General features: G+C 39.9%; 1 protein-coding gene across 1 annotated transcript in view; it reads right to left on the reverse strand.

Annotated features, from left to right (window-relative positions):
- Window positions 1–2,492: 2,492 nt before the first annotated feature.
- Window positions 2,493–20,232, reverse strand: part of CD109 (CD109 molecule) — a 129,878-nt gene continuing 112,138 nt past the window's right edge. Inside the window, exons 30-33 of the mRNA XM_032864356.1 lie at window positions 17,682–17,824; window positions 7,165–7,312; window positions 4,975–5,077; window positions 2,493–2,960 (exon numbers count right to left, since the gene is read on the reverse strand). Coding sequence (XP_032720247.1) covers window positions 2,785–2,960; window positions 4,975–5,077; window positions 7,165–7,312; window positions 17,682–17,824 — 570 coding nt within the window. The 3' untranslated portion in view covers window positions 2,493–2,784. The remainder of the gene's footprint in view (window positions 2,961–4,974; window positions 5,078–7,164; window positions 7,313–17,681; window positions 17,825–20,232) is intronic.

The raw sequence follows: 20,232 nt of genomic DNA on the forward strand, positions 1-20,232 counted from the left end.
CCTCAGATTATACTATACCCGAAATACTAAACCAAAGATACTATTGTTACAGTGTTTTGAAAAACATAAAGTATAACAGAGTAATACAGTCAAAAAAAGCATTTCGGTAACTGGGCATGTTTTTTTTCTGAACTCATAGAGCAAACAAATCGTTAGTTGCCTGCATTTCTTTTTCAGAATTCTACCTGAAGGTTGTAGGATGGGGAAACCGAATATAAAAGTGTTGTTCTGTCTTTGAATTGTTTGGCCGCTAGTGCGTGGGTCAGTGTCCAGAACCACTGGTCAGTGAAAACTGCAAATGGGAGGTGCTGTTGTCTAAATAAGGTTCCCACTCGGTGAAAGAGAAGGGGAGACGTCAGATTAGTTCCAACTCGGGAAATGAGATGGACGGCATTCTAAATGGAAGAGTCTCAGCGCAAGCAAACTTAAAAGTAAAATGAGGGTTTTTAATATAATTATTCATAATATAATTATTCATAGCATATGCAGTTTATACTATTAATTTTTACTCCTACACGGCTTCCTATTCCCTTCTGCCTGTGGCTTTTTCATCACTTCTAATGCAACCCCACTGCCTGCAGCAAAGCCAGTGTTCAAAGAAAGATATGAAGGAGGACGACGACAATGCAGCCCACGCACCGAGAAGCACAGCTGACTGACTTTCTCCTCCTCTTCTTCCTCCTCCACTTTTAATAAATTTATAATAAAAAGAGATGCATTACAAGAGGAGTTACTAGATGACTTGTTAATCTGAAAACCTAAAGTACTTCCCAAAAAAGTATTAGAGTTCTAGTTTTTAAATGAGGGAATATGGCCTGAGAATGATACAAACTATCTTCCACTGGCCTTTCCATTCTAGTGTTTCCCAATATCCTACACTGGAAGTTCAAAATAAATTATTTACTGAAGAATATAAGGTACCGATGGTTAGTAGAAGGTTCCCTGGGCAAGCAGGCGGGGAGGACACCCTGTGCCAACACCCTCCCCTGACTTCATCAGAAGATAATTTTCATCTTAAAGAAGTCCTGGGATGTAAAGGCCGGAAACACCATACCTGAAGGCCCAAATATGACAAATGCTATTTTTCGGTAAGATTCTTTCAAAGCTGTAACAGAACTACAAACTTACACCCACCAAAAGTAAATACAAGAAGATTATTTATTTGATATTTAACTTCCCCGTCTCTACAGACCACTCTCTGAGGATCTACTTTCTACATCTAGGTTTCAAGTTTTAAAATACTGAATGTTGGTAACTCCTACCTTGGTATTCAATTCAAAATATCCAAAAGCAATATATGAACATCCACTTCGCTACAATTTCTTAAAATTCACGAAGATTTTTTTAAAGTTTTAAAAATTCCTCTTAAAATATATTATTTGCATCCTTTATTTCTGATGGATTTATTTTTAAATAATTGAAATACTGTAATGCAGACTTTCTGGAGCTTGTGGCAATTATTTTTTCCATGTTCACTTGAGAGGAATGCCATGGAATTAAGCAGCAAAATTAAACCATTCTAGGTTTATTAAGAGATCTTTAGTTTATTTTTGATATACCTAAAATATTTCAATGTAGGAAAAGAAGAAAGGAAGAAGGGAGGAATGTAAGAAAGAAAGAAGAGAGAAAGGAGGAAAAGGAGGAAGATGGAAGGAAAGGAATTTTTCTTTAAAATTTTCTCCCAGATAGAATATTACCCTTTAGAATACAGGGTAACCAATTATCCAGGTGCTCAAAGCTCAGAAATCTTAAAGATTCACACAAGCATTCACTCCAGACAGCCGGCTGTCTGATGCTCAGACACCGAGCCTAGAAGAGCTTTTACAGGACTCCAGGTAACCCCCTACCGTACTTGAGATCAGCAGTCATGTTCACCTCTCTCCGTCCCTGTCAAGCCCCAGCTTCTTGCCCAGACCACAGGGAGTCAGCCCGTCTGTCTTCGATAGAATCGTGTACCCTGGTTAATCGTCCCCCATTGCTAACAAAGCTGCATCTTCTGGTCTCAGGCACATTCTGCCTTGGCCTCGGACTCTCATCCCAGAACCAGAGCCAATGTGTGGGGCTGAGGAAGTGAGAGGGAAGGCAGGGCACCCAGGACTCCTTAGGGCAGTTTTCCATACACTCCTCCAGCTCTGAACCACACATTCCCTTTCTCCTTCTCTCCAGAAGAAGAACAAGAAGGGTAAAGGTTGGAGGATGAGATTACAATTGGAGTGAAACAAAACAAAACAAAACACTTCGCTTAAAAAAAAAAAAAATCACCCCCTACTAAAAAGGAAGAAGGATATTATTTATGAAGGATAGACTGAGACCACGGAGGGTGAGGCATGGGGGAGGGCAGAGGTGGGTGGATGTGGGAAGGGAACAGAGCAAGCTCCTCCTCTGGTTGCTGCCTCCCAGTTCCCAGACATCTGTCTTTAATGCTAAAGCCAACACCACTGTTTAGTAATGCTTAAGAACCCAGGCTCATTTCTTCTAGAAAATAAAAAGAATAATCTAAAATAACGCATTTATTCTGGGGAAAACAACACCTCCACGAAACACTCCTGAACGATTTTTAAGAGGGGGAAATAAAGACACACGACTGCAAAACTCTGAGGTTCTGTTCCACACAGAAGTCAGTGACGACATCTATGCCTCTAGGACCCGTTGTGCACCATCCCCCACAACCCCACAAAGAGAAAAAAAAATTGTTTTTCAAGAACAGAGGCAATACTTGATAACGAAAACAAGACGTGTGACTTCTGGAAATGTCCATGTTCCATGGAGTCCTTAAAAAATGAATCACGGCCCACACTGCAAAGAGAACAGCAGCGCAACCCCGAGCACCACGATGACCGAAGCGGGATAAAGGGAGGCTGCAGCTCCTCTCTCGCAAGGACCGCAGCCGTGAACGTCCCCACAGAGGTCACAAGAGGACAGCTTCACTTCCGAGTTGTAACTCCTCACCGCGTGTCTCCCTGTGCAGAGGCAGACACCAGTTTACACGGATCCCTTTTTAGAAACGTTTACTCCGCCAAACCTTACCACCATTTCAATACACATCTCAGAGTTTTCCATTCTTCACACAGTCTTATTTTCCTTTACAAGAAACAACTGAAATGCTCAGGAGGGGCCCACGCTGCTAACCAAATCCAAGAGAGAAACAATGCCTTCCCTGCACTGTGGCCCTCACCAGGCAGATGGGCAGCCCTGTGGTGGGGGGCGGGGGAGGAACGGACCACAGCTGCACTCTGCGACTCCAATCTGGAACGGGAAAGACTTGAAATGGAGGCTTGTTTAACCTCCTTGAGAGTTTATTTTCTAGTGTCATTTTCTCTGCATTCAAGCAAAGCTCATTAGAACTCCCAAAAAGAGATTTACTGTGGGCTTTATTAAAAAATATAAAAATACAAAGGGAAGCCTGCCTTTGTAACAAGTTTCAACGTTTTAAAACGTTGAGCATATAGCATCTAATTTTTATGTACAAGCTAATATTTGGGGGTGAATTTTATAGCATAAGCTAATATTTTCTAAAAACTGCATAAAGTACCTGCAGCACTACAGTAAACTTACCATATAACACAAATGATTTTTATTTTTACAGTTTTTATAAAAACATTCTATTTTCAAATTTCTTCATGATTTTTTGACATTATGTTTTTAAATATTTTTTATTATCATATATTTTTTAATTTTAGAATCTTCAAAACTGGGTCGGTAAGGTTTTTACTATTTCTGATCTTTCCCATATTTTCATTTAAAAATGTCCCCCTCCTAAATAAGTTGCTTCCCTCACACACACACACACAAACACACACACAGAAGTATACAGACTGAATCTTTTTTATTTTTAAAATGTTTAAAATATTCTCCATTTGCGGAAGAAACATCAATTGGAGACTTCTGCAACTAGTCTGAATTCCGAAGTTGGATAACTGGGCGCTACCATTAAGTCTCCACCATGTATCCCGCCCTTCCACAGAAAAGAAGTTTCCCCCCAAACTTCCCACAAGAACCTGAGCAAATGCTTTTCCCCTATTCCACCAAGAGGCAGATGAGAGGAACTGACTTGTTGACTCAGAAGGAGAAAGAACTGGTGTTCTTAACCTTCATCTTCTATGATACTCTATCGAACACTACTGACCACATGAACAAGTTCATTTCACTTTAGAGTGTAATTACCTACAACTCCTAAGTACATCAAAACGTTAATGATTCTCACACATTCTGATGATTCTGAGCCACCAGGAGTACCCACTCAGAAGGAGATCTATTACAATTACAGAGATCATACTCTCAACAGAACTTCGCTCTGTGACTGAGTGTAGAAGTAGTCCTAATTAACCTGGTTGACCTACAAACCAGATCTCTGCTTTCACAACCTAACTTTTTAACATTTTATAAAGTAAGAAGTGACCAGTAAAAGCAAAGAAGCTCAAGTTATTTTCCAGACAGACTATATTTTTCTTGATCTGCTAATCAAAAAAACCTGATATAATGTATAAATTTTAGCAAAACAACAGACTCGGCTAAACCCATCCCAGTCTTTCATACTGCAAATGAGGTTCATGTTCTCTCCTGAAGAAATCCCATTTTAAAACAGAAAACAGATGGAAGGGATGCTTGGAACGGAAGCAAAATCCCAGAAACTGCATATAACTAGACTCACGGTTAGGTCACTTTTTCTTTGTAAATTTTGTGTGAGTTAAAAACCTAAAACATGAGGAAAAACCTAAAATTATTAGGAAAAACATCACTTTTTGTATTCATCTGCTCAGTGCTATCATGGGACTTTTTAAAATTATTAATCGTCTTCATTTAATTGAAAAGCTCACCTCCTACGCTCTCCTATACTTTCCCCACACCTATGATCTCCCCAACAACACTCCTCACACACAAGATACGTGGCCACAGTAAACAAATGATGAATGAACAAATGAATAAATGCCTGACTTAACTTCTAAGATATCAGAAACTCTAGAACACACTTACTCGGTTCATAGTAATCTGTGATGGACACCAAAGCATCTTGCGTATTTGAAACTTTAAAGTTTCTCACAGCAGGAATATCCACACAAATCTGGGTTTCATTTACCTTGAAAAATACAAAAGACTTAAGGGGGTGACAGACAATGTGTTCATGATAAACCAAACAACATTTCTTTTTCTTATCATTTTAGGAAATAGATGGAAACTAACATTTAGGGAGGATTTCTACATTCCCGGTGTTGTGGTAAGCCCTTTATATAAATTATCTCATAGATCTCGTAAAACAATTCTTACAAGATAGGTACTGTTCTCACTTCCATTTTACCAGAGCAATACTGAGAATCAGAAGGGTTAAGGAAGCAGCAAGTCCAAGGATACACATTCCTGGGCCCAGGTGCCTCTCTCAGCCCCCATCTCCCACAACACGCCCACCCCATCGCTGCTGATAGCTCTCGGTAGCCCCCTTCTCTGAAGAACTGCCCTCAGCTCACAGGAGCAACCTCATGGGTTACTGTGAGGTAACCCCATAGCCAAAAACTTATATGGGGTGCAAAAGGCCAGCTCCTTGCCTCCAGGAGGGGCCAAGGTGACAACCGATATTGTTAAAGGAACCTGAGAATTGATAAATTCCTTCAAATATTCCATTACGTGCCAATAGCAGTAAATGAAAAGTCAAATTAATCAGTCAGAACATACTGCACACTCAAATTCAGATAACCAGCAAATAAAAACATATAGATACACACATACATACAAGTACATCATAGATACAGGACAAACTCCAAAACCAATTGCATTATTAGATAAAAACCTCAAACTTGTTTTTCAAGTTCCAAATCAAGCCCTTGGTATTCAAGCAGTACGTAATAATACATGAAAACTCCAGAACAGAAAAAGAAGCTAGAGACTTTGGACAAGTTTTAACAAAGTTTTGGCCAGAGTGGCTTTTGACGTCTTAAGACAAATGAGAACATTCAGGAACTAGTTGTTTTTAAAGTATATATATTGCGAATGCAATATATTTCTGATTCATACCTGGCAAAACTGCAATAAGAAATGTAGGGAATTCCCCCAACATAACATGAAAGCCTAAGAACACTTAAAACTCTATTTCGATTCAACCTGAGAGTTTCATATAGATGTTTGAAAAAAAGAATAAGTTATATGCCAGCAGTTTTGAGACATAAGTATGGTCAAATTTTCACTTAAGTCTCTCTTATGCACCTTATTGTTGGATCAGTAAGTTTCATATAACAATGAGAAGAGTATATGAAAATTATATAATAATTTGTGTGAAGACCAAACCTCTGAGAATATTCTTCTATGATTTAAGCACCTAATATATTCATTGCAGGAATATTAACCCCCTTGGGACTTACTAAAATTTCTATGAAAGCATTTTAGAACTTGTAATTAAAGCTTTCATCATCAGCATTTAAAGAGATAATTTTAGGGATGCTGAGTGGCTCAGTCGGTCAAGCATCTGCCTTCAACTCAGGTCATGATCCCAGGGTCCTCAGATCGAGTCCCACATCAGGCTCTGCTCAGCAGGCTGCCTGCTTCTCCCTCTGTCTGCTGCTCCCCCTGCTTGCGCTCTCTCTCTCTCTCAAATAAATTTTTTTTTAAAAGATAATTATGGGGCGCCTGGGTGGGTCAGTGGGTTAAAGCCTCTGCCTTCAGCTCAGGTCACGATTCCAGGGTCCTGGGATCGAGCCCCACATCAGCCTCTCTGCTCAGCGGGGAGCCTGCTTCCCTTCCCCTCTCTCTGCTTGCCTACTTGTGATCTCTATCTGTCAAATAAATTTTTTTTTTAAATCTTTTAAAAAATTAATTAAAAAAAGATAATTTTAGCAATTCCCTAAGGCAGAGGGGTCCTCAAACTGAGACCTGGACTGAATTTTTGAAAATACAATGTGACAAGTTTCTATAGCGTTTACATCTGGCATGAAATAATAATTTCGTTGTCAAGACTTTCATCAGGCTCATCATTAACAGTATTCTCTTTAAGTTGATTTTATAGTGATGTCTTTTTAGTGGGGATAAATATGCGATTGCCACGTTAGGATCATTCAGGAACACAAAAAGCTGAAATAAAGACAAAGGAAATAGGTCTAGCATAAGGCAGTCTTTCCAAGACAATAAATGACACCTTGTCACCAGTCACCTACATGAAACTTGTGTTTTACTACTTACAGAGTCTAAATATAGGTTGACTTTTCCATGATCATGTTCCACTTTCCTCACAGTCTCACTCAGAGGAATCGCGTCCGAAGGCATGGTGAAACCACTGAGGAGGTTCACTTCCATCAGGGCCATGCCGCTTCTAGCTGGGCCCAGAAACCTACAGCAAAGACGAAAGGATGGAAGGGAAAACCCTTTAGGAAAAACCTCAAGCTGTTGGCAAACTCTCATCGCGTAAATATTAAAACTGCCAAGTGTTACTCCAAATAGTTGGGGTTTAGTTGAAGTAAAAAAATCTCTATAGAAAATTATTATAAAACCGGTAATCCTTTCCTTACAGGTAGGTATGAAATTCTCATAATTTTCAACCATATGAGGAATAATAATTGAGCAATGCATTCACTTGATGCGAAATGCCTCCAGTGTGTCAGCCTGGTGCCCACAGAGTTGTAACAAGTACAACCTGGACGTCCTCTCAGTGGGCAATGATGTCTTCTCGGGGTGATTCCAAACTGAATCGCATTTTTCATTTTCTCAGAAGTTGACAGCTCTGAGCTCTCCAGGTGAAAGCCAGGACCCAAGAAAGAAACTGAAAACTTGACCACTTAAAGCAGGAGGCTACCGCCAAGTCTTTACCAATCTTCTCATCTGGTTTTAGAAAAAGAAGACCAGTAGGGAGGGTCCTTCCCTTTGTTCTCCAAAATGTACTCAGAGCCCATTTTGTGTTTTCTTGGGCCACCTGGCGAGAATGCCAAGCCTTGGAAAATTCTGTGTCACCACCTTGTTCTCTCACCCTGTTGTACACAACATGAGCATCAAAGGATCTGGGCGCCAACGGTGTTTTGTCTCCTTTAAAATTACCGGGTTTCTGCAATGAATAGGTGGCAAGAGGTTTTTGCTTGGAGCAGTTAAGAGCCCAGTGTGGTTATAGAAAGGAGTCTGCCTACAATGTGAAAGGATCGCAGCACTGTTGTGGGAGCTCCTGTTGTCCTTGCAGACCGGCAAAAGCAAGAAGGGCTGGTAGAGAATCTTGCTTCTGAGAGCAGCAAACCAAGGGCTGCCAAACCCGTCTGACTGAAAAGCCACACAGCACAAGGGCCGACGACAGCTGGCTCAGCAATCACAAACAAGGGAAACCATCTGCAGAGTGATGCACTTGGCCAAGAGAGGTGTCGTTGAAAACCGAGTGCCTTGCAGTTAGAGGTGTTTGTGTCAGACCAAACATTGAAGGAAACTTTAAGCCAATCGGCTTAAATACAATGACTTTCTCGGGACACCATCAAAAGCGCCTCAGCTGACCTGGTCTTTCTGTCAGCCCAGGACAGAATTTGTTAAATGTCCACACCACACACAGAAAAACCTCCGAGTTGATTAAGGGCTTGGACCCTATGGATGGGAATAAAGCACCTAAAATATCGTTTTTCTTTTTCCACTGAAAATTTTCACTAAAAATGTTAATTGTATTCATATCAGATTTTTCTCAGAAGACTAGTAGAGCATCCAAATTCTTTTTACCAACTGCTACTCTCACATGAAAACAGTTCCCTTCTCTAGTTTCTCTCCCCCCAAAAAAGGAAAAAAGATATATATATCCTCTATCAGAATCTGTCACCCATCTGATTCCTGATGATAGGTTAAGAGTTGGAATCCCGCATCCTTTCATGAGCCCTCGTAAGTAATGAGGCCCCATCCTGATAGGAATCTTGATTTCACCTAATTTTCCTCATCTATTTCTTCAATTGACCTCCCTAAGAGGTAAAAATCCCTCTCATAGCTCCAAAGACTTTTTTCTTTGCCCATTTCAAAACCAGAATTTTATACTTATTTAGAAGATTTATTTTTATTAGTTTCTCTCTGTCTCCCTTCCAAACAGTAAGCTCCATAAAGACAGGGCCTCTGTCTTTTTTAGATCACTGTTACATTCCAACATCTGACACTGTGCTTGGTACAGAATGGAGACTCAACAGATATTGAATGAATGAATGAGTGAATGACAAAAGCAGGGATAATAATGCCACCTACTTTATAGAGTTATTGTAACAATTAAATGAGATGCATGTGAAAGTGATTGGTACGATGCCCGGCATGTAAGTTTGTGATAAATACAGCTTATTATTACTTGGAATAATAAAAACTTGATGCTGTTATTCTGGAAAACAACCCAATCATAAGCTTCATAAAGAAGAGTGGGAGTCGAGAGGAGGAGTCAAGATGGCGGAGAAGTAGCAGCTGAGACTACTTCAGGTAGCGGGAGATCAGCTAGATAGCTTATCTAAAGATTGCAAACACCTACAAATCCAACAGGAGATCGAAGAGAAGAAGAACAGCAATTCTAGAAACAGAAAATCAACCACTTTCTGAAAGGTAGGACTGGTGGAGAAGTGAATCCAAAGCAACGGGAAGATAGACCGCAGGGGGAGGGACCGGTTCCCGGCAAGCGGCGGAGGAACGGAGCACAAAATCAGGACTTTTTTAAAAGTCTGTTCCACTGGGGCGCCTGGGTGGCTCAGTGGGTTAAAGCCTCTGCCTTCGGCTCAGGTCATGATCTCAGGGTCCTGGGATCGAGCCCCGCATGGGGCTCTCTGCTTGGCAGGGAGCCTGCTTCTTCCCTCTCTCTCTGCCTGCCTCTCTGCCTACTTGTGATCTCTCTCTATCAAATAAATAAATAAATAAATAAATAAAAAAGTCTGTTCCACTGAGGGACATCGCTCCAGAGGCTTAACCGGGGTGAAGCCCACGCGGGGTCAGTGTGGCCTCAGGTCCCGCAGGGTCACAGAAGGATCGGGGGTGTCTGAGTGTCGCAGAGCTTGCAGGTATTAGAAGGGGGAAGCCGGCTACAGAGACGGAGCCGAGGAGTGACTCTCAGCTCGGGGTTACCTTGAACCGGTCGCAGGCTCGGTCAGCTCGGAGCGAGGCCGGAGACAGGGTGACGGGAGTAATTGGGCGCTGTTCTCTGAGGGCTCACTGAGGAGTGGGGCCCCGGGCTCTCGGCTCCTCCAGGCCTGAGACTGGGAGGCCGCCATCTTTATTCCCGTCCTCCGGAACTCTACGGAAAGCGCTCAGGGAACAAAAGCTCCCGAAAGCAAACCCGAGCGGATTACTCAGCCCGGCCCCTGGTAAGGGCGGTACAACTCCGCCTGGGGCAAAGACACTTGAGAATCACTACAACAGGCCCCTCCCCCAGAAGATCAACAAGAAACCCAGCCAGGACCAAGTTCACTTACGAGGAGTGCAGTTTCAATACCAAGGAGAGCAGCGGAATTCCAGAGGAGGAGAAAGCAAAGCACGGAACTCATGGCTTTCTCCCCATGATTCTTTAGCCTTGCAGTTAATTTAATTTTTTTTTTCAATTATTTTTCTCTTCTTCTGCTAAATTTTTTTAACTTTTACCCTTTTCTTTTCTAACGTTTTTTAACTACTTTATCTAATATATATATTTTTTTTCCTTTTTATATTTTTTCATTATTGGTTTTCTTTTTTTATTTGTTTCTTTCTTTTTTCTTTTTTTTTTTTTTCTTTCTGAACCTCTTTTTATCCCCTTCCCCCCCGCCTCACGATTTGGGATCTCTTCTGATTTGGCTAAAGCATATTTTCCTGGGGTTGTTGCCACCCTTTTAGTATTTTACTTGTTCCTTCATATACTCTTATCTGGACAAAATGACAAGGCAGAAAAATTCACCACAAAAAAAAGAACAAGAGGCAGTACCAAGGGCTAGGGACCTAATCAATACAGACATTGGTAACATGTCAGATCTAGAGTTCAGAATGACGATTCTCAAGGTTCTAGCTGGGCTCGAAAAAGGCATGGAAGATATTAGAGAAACCCTCTCTGGAGAGATAAAAGCCCTTTCTAGAGAAATAAAAGAACTAAAATCTAATCAAGTTGAAATCAAAAAAGCTATTAATGAGGTGCAATAAAAAATGGAGGCTCTCACTGCTAGGATAAATGAGGCAGAAGAAAGAATTAGCGATATAGAAGACCAAATGACAGAGAATAAAGAAGCTGAGCGAAAGAGGGACAAACGGCTACTGGACCACGAGGGCAGAATTCGAGAGATAAGTGACACCATAAGACAAAACAACATTAGAATAATTGGGATTCCAGAAGAAGAAGAAAGAGAGAGGGGAGCAGAAGGTATATTGGAGAGAATTATTGGAGAGAATTTCCCCAATATGGCAAAGGGAACAAGCATCAAAACCCAGGAGGTTCAGAGAACCCCCCTCAAAATCAATAAGAATAGGTCCACACCCCGTCACCTAATAGTAAAATTTACAAGTCTTAGTGACAAAGAGAAAATCCTGAAAGCAGCCCGGGAAAAGAAGTCTGTAACATACAATGGTAAAAATATTAGATTGGCAGCAGACTTATCCACAGAGACCTGGCAGGCCAGAAAGAGCTGGCATGATATATTCAGAGTACTAAACGAGAAAAACATGCAGCCAAGAATACTATATCCAGCTAGGCTATCATTGAAAATAGAAGGAGAGATTAAAAGCTTCCAGGACAAACAACAACTGAAAGAATTTGCAAACACCAAGCCAGCTCTACAGGAAATATTGAAAGGGGTCCTCTAAGCAAAGAGAGAGCCTAAAAGTAGTAGATCAGAAAGGAACAGAGACAATATACAGTAACAGTCACCTTACAGACAATACAATGGCACTAAATTCATATCTCTCAATAGTTACCCTGAATGTTAATGGGCTAAATGCCCCAATCAAAAGACACAGGGTATCAGAATGGATAAAAAAACAAAACCCATCTATATGTTGCCTACAAGAAACTCATTTTAAACCCGAAGACACCTTCAGATTTAAAGTGAGGGGGTGGAAAAGAATTTACCATGCTAATGGACATCAGAAGAAAGCAGGAGTGGAAATCCTTATATCAGATCAATTAGATTTTAAGCCAAAGACTATAATAAGAGATGAGGAAGGACACTATATCATACTCAAAGGATATGTCCAACAAGAAGATCTAACAATTTTAAATATCTATGCCCCTAACGTGGGAGCAGCCAACTATATAAACCAATTAATAACAAAATCAAAGAAACACATCGACAATAATACAATAATAGTAGGGGACTTTAACACTCCCCTCACTGAAATGGACAGATCATCCAAGCAAAAGATCAACAAGGAAATAAAGGCCTTAAATGACACACTGGACCAGATGGACATCACAGATATATTCAGAACATTTCATCCCAAAGCAACAGAATACACATTCTTCTCTAGTGCACATGGAACATTCTCCAGAATAGATCACATCCTCAGTCCGAAATCAGATCTCAACTGGTATCAAAAGATTGGGATCATTCCCTGCATATTTTCAGACCACAATGCTCTGAAGCTAGAACTCAATCACAAGAGGAAATTTGGAAAGAACCCAAATACATGGAGACTAAACAGCATCCTTCTAAAGAATGAATGGGTCAACCAGGAAATTAAAGAAGAATTGAAAAAATTCATGGAAACAAATGATAATGAAAATACAACGGTTCAAAATCTGTGGGACACGGCAAATGCAGTCCTGAGAGGAAAATATACAGTGGTACAAGCCTTTCTCAAGAAACAAGCAAGGTCTCAGGTACACAACCTAACCCTACACCTAAAGGAGCCGGAGAAAGAACAAGAAAGAAACCCTAAACCCAGCAGGAGAAGAGAAATCATAAAGATCAGAGCAGAAATCAATGAAATAGAAACCAAAAAAACAATAGAACAAATCAACAAAACTAGGAGCTGGTTCTTTGAAAGAATTAGTAAGATTGATAAACCCCTGGCCAGACTTATCAAAAAGAAAACAGAAAGGACCCAAATAAATAAAATCATGAATGAAAGAGAAGAGATCACAACGAACACCCAAGAAATACAGACAATTATAAGAACATATTATGAGCAACTCTATGCCAACAAATTTGACAATCTGGAAGAAATGGATGCATTCCTAGAGACAAATAAACTACCACAACTGAACCAGGAAGAAATAGAAAGCCTGAACAGACCCATAACCAGTAAGGAGATTGAAACCAGTCATCAAAAATCTCCAAACAAACAAAAGCCCAGGGCCGATGGCTTCCTGGGGGAATTCTACCAAACATTTAAAGAAGAATTAATTCCTATTCTCCTGAAACTGTTCCAAAAAATAGAAATGGAAGGAAAACTTCCAAACTCATTTTATGAGGTCAGCATCACCTTGATCCCAAAACCAGACAAGGATCCCATCAAAAAAGAGAACTACAGACCAATATCCTTGATGAACACAGATGCAAAAATTCTCACCAAAATACTAGCCAATAGGATTCAACAGTACATTAAAAGGATTATTCACCACGACCAAGTGGGATTTATTCCAGGGCTGCAAGTTTGGTTGAACTTCCGCAAATCAATCAATGTGATAAAACACATTAATAAAAGAAAGAACAGGAACCATATGATACTCTCAGTAGATGCTGAAAAAGCATTTGACAATGTACAGCATCCCTTCCTGATCAAAACTCTTCAAAGTGTAGGGATAGAGGGCACATACCTCAATATTATCAAAGCCATCTATGAAAAACCCATCGCAAATATCATTCTCAATGGAGAAAAACTGAAAGCTTTTCCTCTAAGGTCAGGAACACGGCAGGGATGTCCGTTATCACCACTGCTATTCAACATACTACTAGAAGTCCTAGCTTCAGCAATCAGACAACAAAAAGAAATTAAAGGCATCCAAATCGGCAAAGAAGTCAAACTATCACTCTTCGCAGATGATATGATACTCTATGTGGAAAACCCAAAAGACTCCACTCCAAAACTGCTAGAACTTGTACAGGAATTCAGTAAAGTGTCAGGATATAAAATCAATGCACAGAAATCAGTCGCATTTCTCTACACCAACAACAAGACAGAAGAAAGAGAAATTAAGGAGTCAATACCATTTATAATTGCACCCAAAACCATAAGATACCTAGGAATAAACCTAACCAAAGAGACTAAGAATCTATACACAGAAAACTATAAAGTACTCATGAAAGAAATTGAGGAAGACACAAAGAAATGGAAAAATGTTCCATGCTCCTGGATTGGAAGAATAAATATTGTGAAAATGTCTATGCTACCTAAAGCAATCTACACATTTAATGCAATTCCTATCAAAGTACCATCCATTTTTTTCAAAGAAATGGAACAAATAATCCTAAAATTTATATGGAACCAGAAAAGACCGCGAATAGCCAAAGGAATATTGAAAAAGAAAGCCAAAGTTGGTGGCGTCACAATTCCGGACTTCAAGCTCTATTACAAAGCTGTCATCATCAAGACAGCATGGTACTGGCACAAAAACAGACACATAGATCAATGGAACAGAATAGAGAGCCCAGAAATAGACCCTCAATTCTATGGTCAACTAATCTTCGACAAAGCAGGAAAGAATGTCCAATGGAAAAAAGAAAGCCTCTTCAATAAATGGTGTTGGGACAATTGGACAGCCACATGCAGAAAAATGAAATTGGATCATTTCCTTACACCACACACGAAAATAGACTCAAAATGGATGAAGGACCTCAATGTGAGAAAGGAATCCATCAAAATCCTTGAGGAGAACACAGGCAGCAACCTCTTCGACCTCAGCCGCAGCAACATCTTCCTAGGAACATCGCCAAAGGCAAGGGAAGCAAGGGCAAAAATGAACTATTGGGATTTCATCAAGATCAAAAGCTTTTGCACAGCAAAGGAAACAGTTAACAAAACCAAAAGACAACTGACAGAATGGGAGAAGATATTTGCAAACGACATATCAGATAAAGGGCTAGTGTCCAGAATCTATAAAGAACTTAGCAAACTCAACACCCAAAGAACAAATAATCCAATCAAGAAATGGGCAGAGGACATGAACAGACATTTCTGCAAAGAAGACATCCAGATGGCCAACAGACACATGAAAAAGTGCTCCATATCACTCGGCATCAGGGAAATACAAATCAAAACCACAATGAGATACCACCTCACACCAGTCAGAATGGCTAAAATTAACAAGTCCGGAAATGACAGATGCTGGCGAGGATGTGGAGAAAGGGGAACCCTCCTACACTGTTGGTGGGGATGCAAGCTGGTGCAACCACTCTGGAAAACAGCATGGAGGTTCCTCAAAATGTTGAAAATAGAACTACCCTATGACCCAGCAATTGCACTGCTGGGTATTTACCCTAAAGATACAAACGTAGTGTTCCGAAGGGGCACGTGCACCCGAATGTTTATAGCAGCAATGTCTACAATAGCCAAACTATGGAAAGAACCTAGATGTCCATCAACAGACGAATGGATAAAGAAGATGTGGTATATATACACAATGGAATACTATGCAGCCATCAAAAGAAATGAAATCTTGCCATTTGCGAAGTGTGGAGGAACTAGAAGGTATCATGCTTAGCGAAATAAGTCAATCGGAGAAAGACAACTATCATATGATCTCCCTTATATGAGGGAGAGGAGATGCAACATGGAGGGGTTAAGGGGGTAGGAGAAGAGTAAATGAAGCAAGACGGGATTGGGAGGGAGATAAACCATAAGTGACTCTTAATCTCACAAAACAAACTGAGGGTTGCTGGGGGGAGGGGGGTTGGGAGAGGGGGTTGGGGTTATGGACATTGGGGAGGGTATGTGCTATGGTGAGTGCTGTGAAGTGTGTAAACCTGGCGATTCACAGACCTGTACCCCTGGGGGAAAAAATATATGTTTATAAAAAATAAAAAAAATAAAAAAAAGAAGAGTGGGAGTCCTACTTTCTTCTCAGCTGAAAAGGAGGCCACTGAAGGAATCCTGCTATCCCCCTGCTGTGGGTCCGAAATGCCCAGGAAGGGAATGAATGGGACAAACAGGTGACATTTTATATCAAAATCATGAACATGAAGGCCCAAAGGTAGTAGAGATGGTAGTAGTAATGGAGGAGATTGGATTCACGCAATGGCTAAGGAGGTTGGCCCCCTGGAGAAACACCCAGCGATGACCTTGAAGAGCATCTGGCCGCTCAGGACCACATCAGTGGCTCCCAGCCCAACAACAAGCCAAGTTCAACCAGAACACCAGCGGGTACTTAAGAAGAGCAGACAGAGCTCCTCAATAGCAGTGTATCCTCATAGTAACTCCCAACTTCACAGCAAATCATGTAGAGTTAAGAGGTCAGACTGACAAGGAAGAAATTGTAAAGTCTCCTGGTTCAAGAACCTGTTACAGGAGTTGCTCTGTTGCGCCCCACCCCTTTTCCTTTTGACTTAACAAGATCCTCAGATATTTTGGATACAGACTAAATTTAAGAATTAAATTTAAGAATTCTTAAGTTGAAGAATTAAATTTTATTTAATTTCTTAAATTAAAATTAATTTCTTAAATTTAGGAATTAAGAATAAACCTTATTAAGTACTCCCAGAAGCTAAAAGTGCCTATTTATCTAAGGTGAACACCTTCTAAATTAGAATATTCTCACTGTTTCTAAAACTCTATTCTCGGGATGCCTGGGTGGCTCAGTGGGTTAAAGCCTCTGCCTTCGGCTCAAGTCATGATCCCAAGGTCCTGGGATCGAGCCCCACATCGGGCTCTCTGCTCAGCGGGGAGCCTGCTTCCTCCTCTCTCTCTGCCTGCCTCTTTGCCTACTTGTGATCTCTGTCTTCAAATAAATAAATGAAATCTTTAAAAACTCTATTCTCTTCATTAAACTTGCATGTTCTTATAAAGTCTTGGGTTAAAGGCATAACACTAAAGGTTAAATATAAACTTGGAATAATTACTTAACAGAAAATTACTAACCAAGGAATAATGAATTTTAGAGTATTAAACATGATTGGTTAATTTAAAGTTTTCATAAATTAAGACCTACATTTTATTAAATTTTTCTATTCAGTTATTATAAATACAAAAAACTTGTAAATAATTTTGAACACATTGAGAAGTACTTAAACATAATTAAGCAGTATTTCTAGTTTATATTCTGAAGTATATTAAATAACTGAAATCTTTGTTAAGTGTAACTCTTTATATATGTATTTTTAAGATTTTACTTATTTATTTGACAGAGAGACAGAGAGAGCACAAGTAGGGGGAGCAGCAGGCAGAGGGAGAAGCAGGCTCCCCACTGAGCAGAGAGCCCAACATGAGACTTGATCCCGGGACTCTGGGATTGTGACCCAAGCCAAAGGCAGAAGCTTAACAAACAGAGCCCCCCAGGTGCCCCTATAACTCCTTATATCGATATAGATAACTACATATATATAATTTCCAAATCTGGGGTGTAGATGGCCCAGTCAGTTAAGCGTCTGACTCTTGATTTCGGCTCAGGTCATGATCTCAGTGTCATGAGATCAAGCCCTGCCTCAGGCTCCAAATTCGGCATGGAGCCTGCCTAGGGTTCTCTCTCTCAGTCTCCCACGGCCCTTCGCCACCCCCCCCAACCCATCACATGTGCTCTCTCTCTCTCCCTCTCTTAAATTAATTAATTAATCTTCAAATCTATTTAAAAGAAAGAGAGAGAAAGGACTTAAAGCAATACCAACCTTGTGCACACATTCAAATTCAAGTGATTGGTATCATCTTTATTGTCTTTTACAGCAACGTCTAAATCAAAAGCTTCTTGGTCTTGAATAGATCTCCGTCTTCTTGGGGAACCCGAATCTTTCACATTATAAATAACATTAAACTGTAAACAATAAATTAGCATAAATAATAAGCTAGTCATAAATTATTAGCAATAAATTGCCATCACCATATATTCTAAATATTAGGTACTGATTTTCTTTGGGATAAACGCAACTAGATTTGTAATCTTCGACCAAAAAAAAAAACTGGTTTTACTAGCCAAAAACTATCATTATTAACAAAAATTATAAAAGTTTATAAGCAATAATTTTTTAAATTGAGAAAATTTTTTATGTAATACTCCAGAACAGGTATATACCTTCATGATATTCATAGGTATTTTTTTTTTTCAAAGAATGTAAAACATTCCCTTTAGGGAAAAAATGAAACTACTGCTTATTTCTTTCTTGAGACCATCCACTAATTTCTAAGCTCTGCTGCCCAAGTGATGTTGTTTTTCACAAACTGGAACCTTAGAAACTCATTTCAAGCCCTGGTTGAACAGAAACTTGTTCAACTGCTCAGTGTTCTTTTGGTTGTACAATATTTTCAAAACATGATAAAATAAATGATGGATTTCAAGACAACTGGGTCTTTTTCAGCTAATTCTCTGTGCCTACCACTAGTGAAAGGTACTGTGGGGACACTGGGCAAGTGTGAGGAGAAGTTTTTTGTTGTTTTTTTTGTTCTTTTGTTTTTTTTCCCCAAAGGGTTGCTAGGATCAAAAGCTTGGGATTTACTCAAAATTTCCTACACTTGCCTCATGCCAAGCTGAATTGGAATCTATTTCTTCTGCCTTTTTTGATACCAAGTTTCATAAACTTTACTGTTGCTATTTAATGTGTTTTCTTTTTTCCTTTTTTTTAAGATTTTATTTATTTATTTGTCAGAGGCAGAGAGAGCACAATGAGGGGTAGCGGCAGGCAGAGGCAGAGGGAGAAGCAGACTCCTCAGCGAACAAGGAATCCAATGTGGGACTTGATCCCAGGATCCTGAGATCACGACCCGAACCAAAGGCAGGCACCCAACCAACTGAGCCACCCAGGCATCCCATAATGTTGTATTTTCTTATATTTAAATCACACGCACACACACACCCCAGAACTAAGCATCCAGTACCCTCTGTAGATTTTCACACTCTAAAAAATCTTCTTTCTGGGGTGCCTGGGTGGCTCAGTCACTTAAGGGTCTGACTTGATTTTGGCTCAGGTCATGATCTCAGGGCCAGGGGATCAAGACCTGATTTGGGCTCTGTACTCAGTGTGGGGTCTGCCTATCCCACTCCCTCTGCTCCTCCCTGCCCCCCACACACTCTATCCCTAAAATAAATACATAAAATTTTTAAAAAGATGGGAGTTCCCAACGACCCACATTAATCCTAACCTCACATTAAATTCTTTAGATAGGATTATCTAAAAGACAGATAGGATTATCAAAAAGCATATAATACTCAAAATCTTCTTTCTAATCCTATCGAAAGAATTTAATAATTTAATATTATTAAATATTATTAAATTTAAGAATTTAGTACTAACTTCAAAAAGCATATAATACTCAAAATCTTCTTTCTAAGCCTTCATCTTTCAAACCTAAGAGTTCCAACTTTTTATTCTGCTATACCTAGCTTGTATAATCCCTTCGTCCCCTTGATCATTCTGGTTGTCCCCAACTCTTTCTTAAACTACAATTAAAATTTTAGAATATTCTTGGAGGAGGTGAAGAATAGTTTCACGTAACTGGAGAGACGGTCTCTGTTATTTCCATCATCCCCTTGCATGCAATTGTCCTTTAGAGACCAATGTCATCAGGAAACAAACAAGAACCACTAGATTTGTCCTCTGGGTCATAATTAATACTCATCTCTAACGAAGCATTAGGGTTAACGTTTGACCCACGAAAAGCCCAACTGCTCATTCAGCGAACTCTCAGATGTCTTGCAGTTTATTTCCAACAGCTTAGCATTTCAGTACTTAATATGGGGTTAACATTTACTGCAAACCTCAGAGATTTATTTCCTTTCTTTATCTAGAGCACTTAACAAAAATATCAACTAAAAGAATCTCAGTACCCATTCCGAGGTGTCCAACTTGTTAGCAATTTTCTCCATCCTAACAAGTGCCTATCGGTCCCTCCTTTTCGTTTTCTGGAAAAGGTTCGTTTGGAGTAGTGAGCCTTCTGACAAGTACGTACCACATTTACACTGTGTCCTTCAAAGCTCAAGTAAAACTCACTTGGCTTCAGTAATTTATCTACATTTGGTTTAATCGAGAATGAATTCCAACCAATTTGGTGATATAAGTACGTGTGATTTTTCAGTTGTATCTAAACTATCCTGTGTATTTACTTTTGGATTTGCTGTTTGCTTTGAAAGACAGCTTGAGAGTGAGAATTTTCATGTGGCCTTTGTTAGTAAAGACAAATAGAAATTATTCACTCTTTTCTTTTCTTTTTGTTGAATACTGTTCCTTT

The sequence above is a fragment of the Lontra canadensis genome, unplaced genomic scaffold, assembly GCF_010015895.1.
Source record: "Lontra canadensis isolate GAN:19392208 unplaced genomic scaffold, GSC_riverotter_1.0 scaffold27, whole genome shotgun sequence".
In the NCBI taxonomy this organism is placed as follows: domain Eukaryota; kingdom Metazoa; phylum Chordata; class Mammalia; order Carnivora; family Mustelidae; genus Lontra; species Lontra canadensis.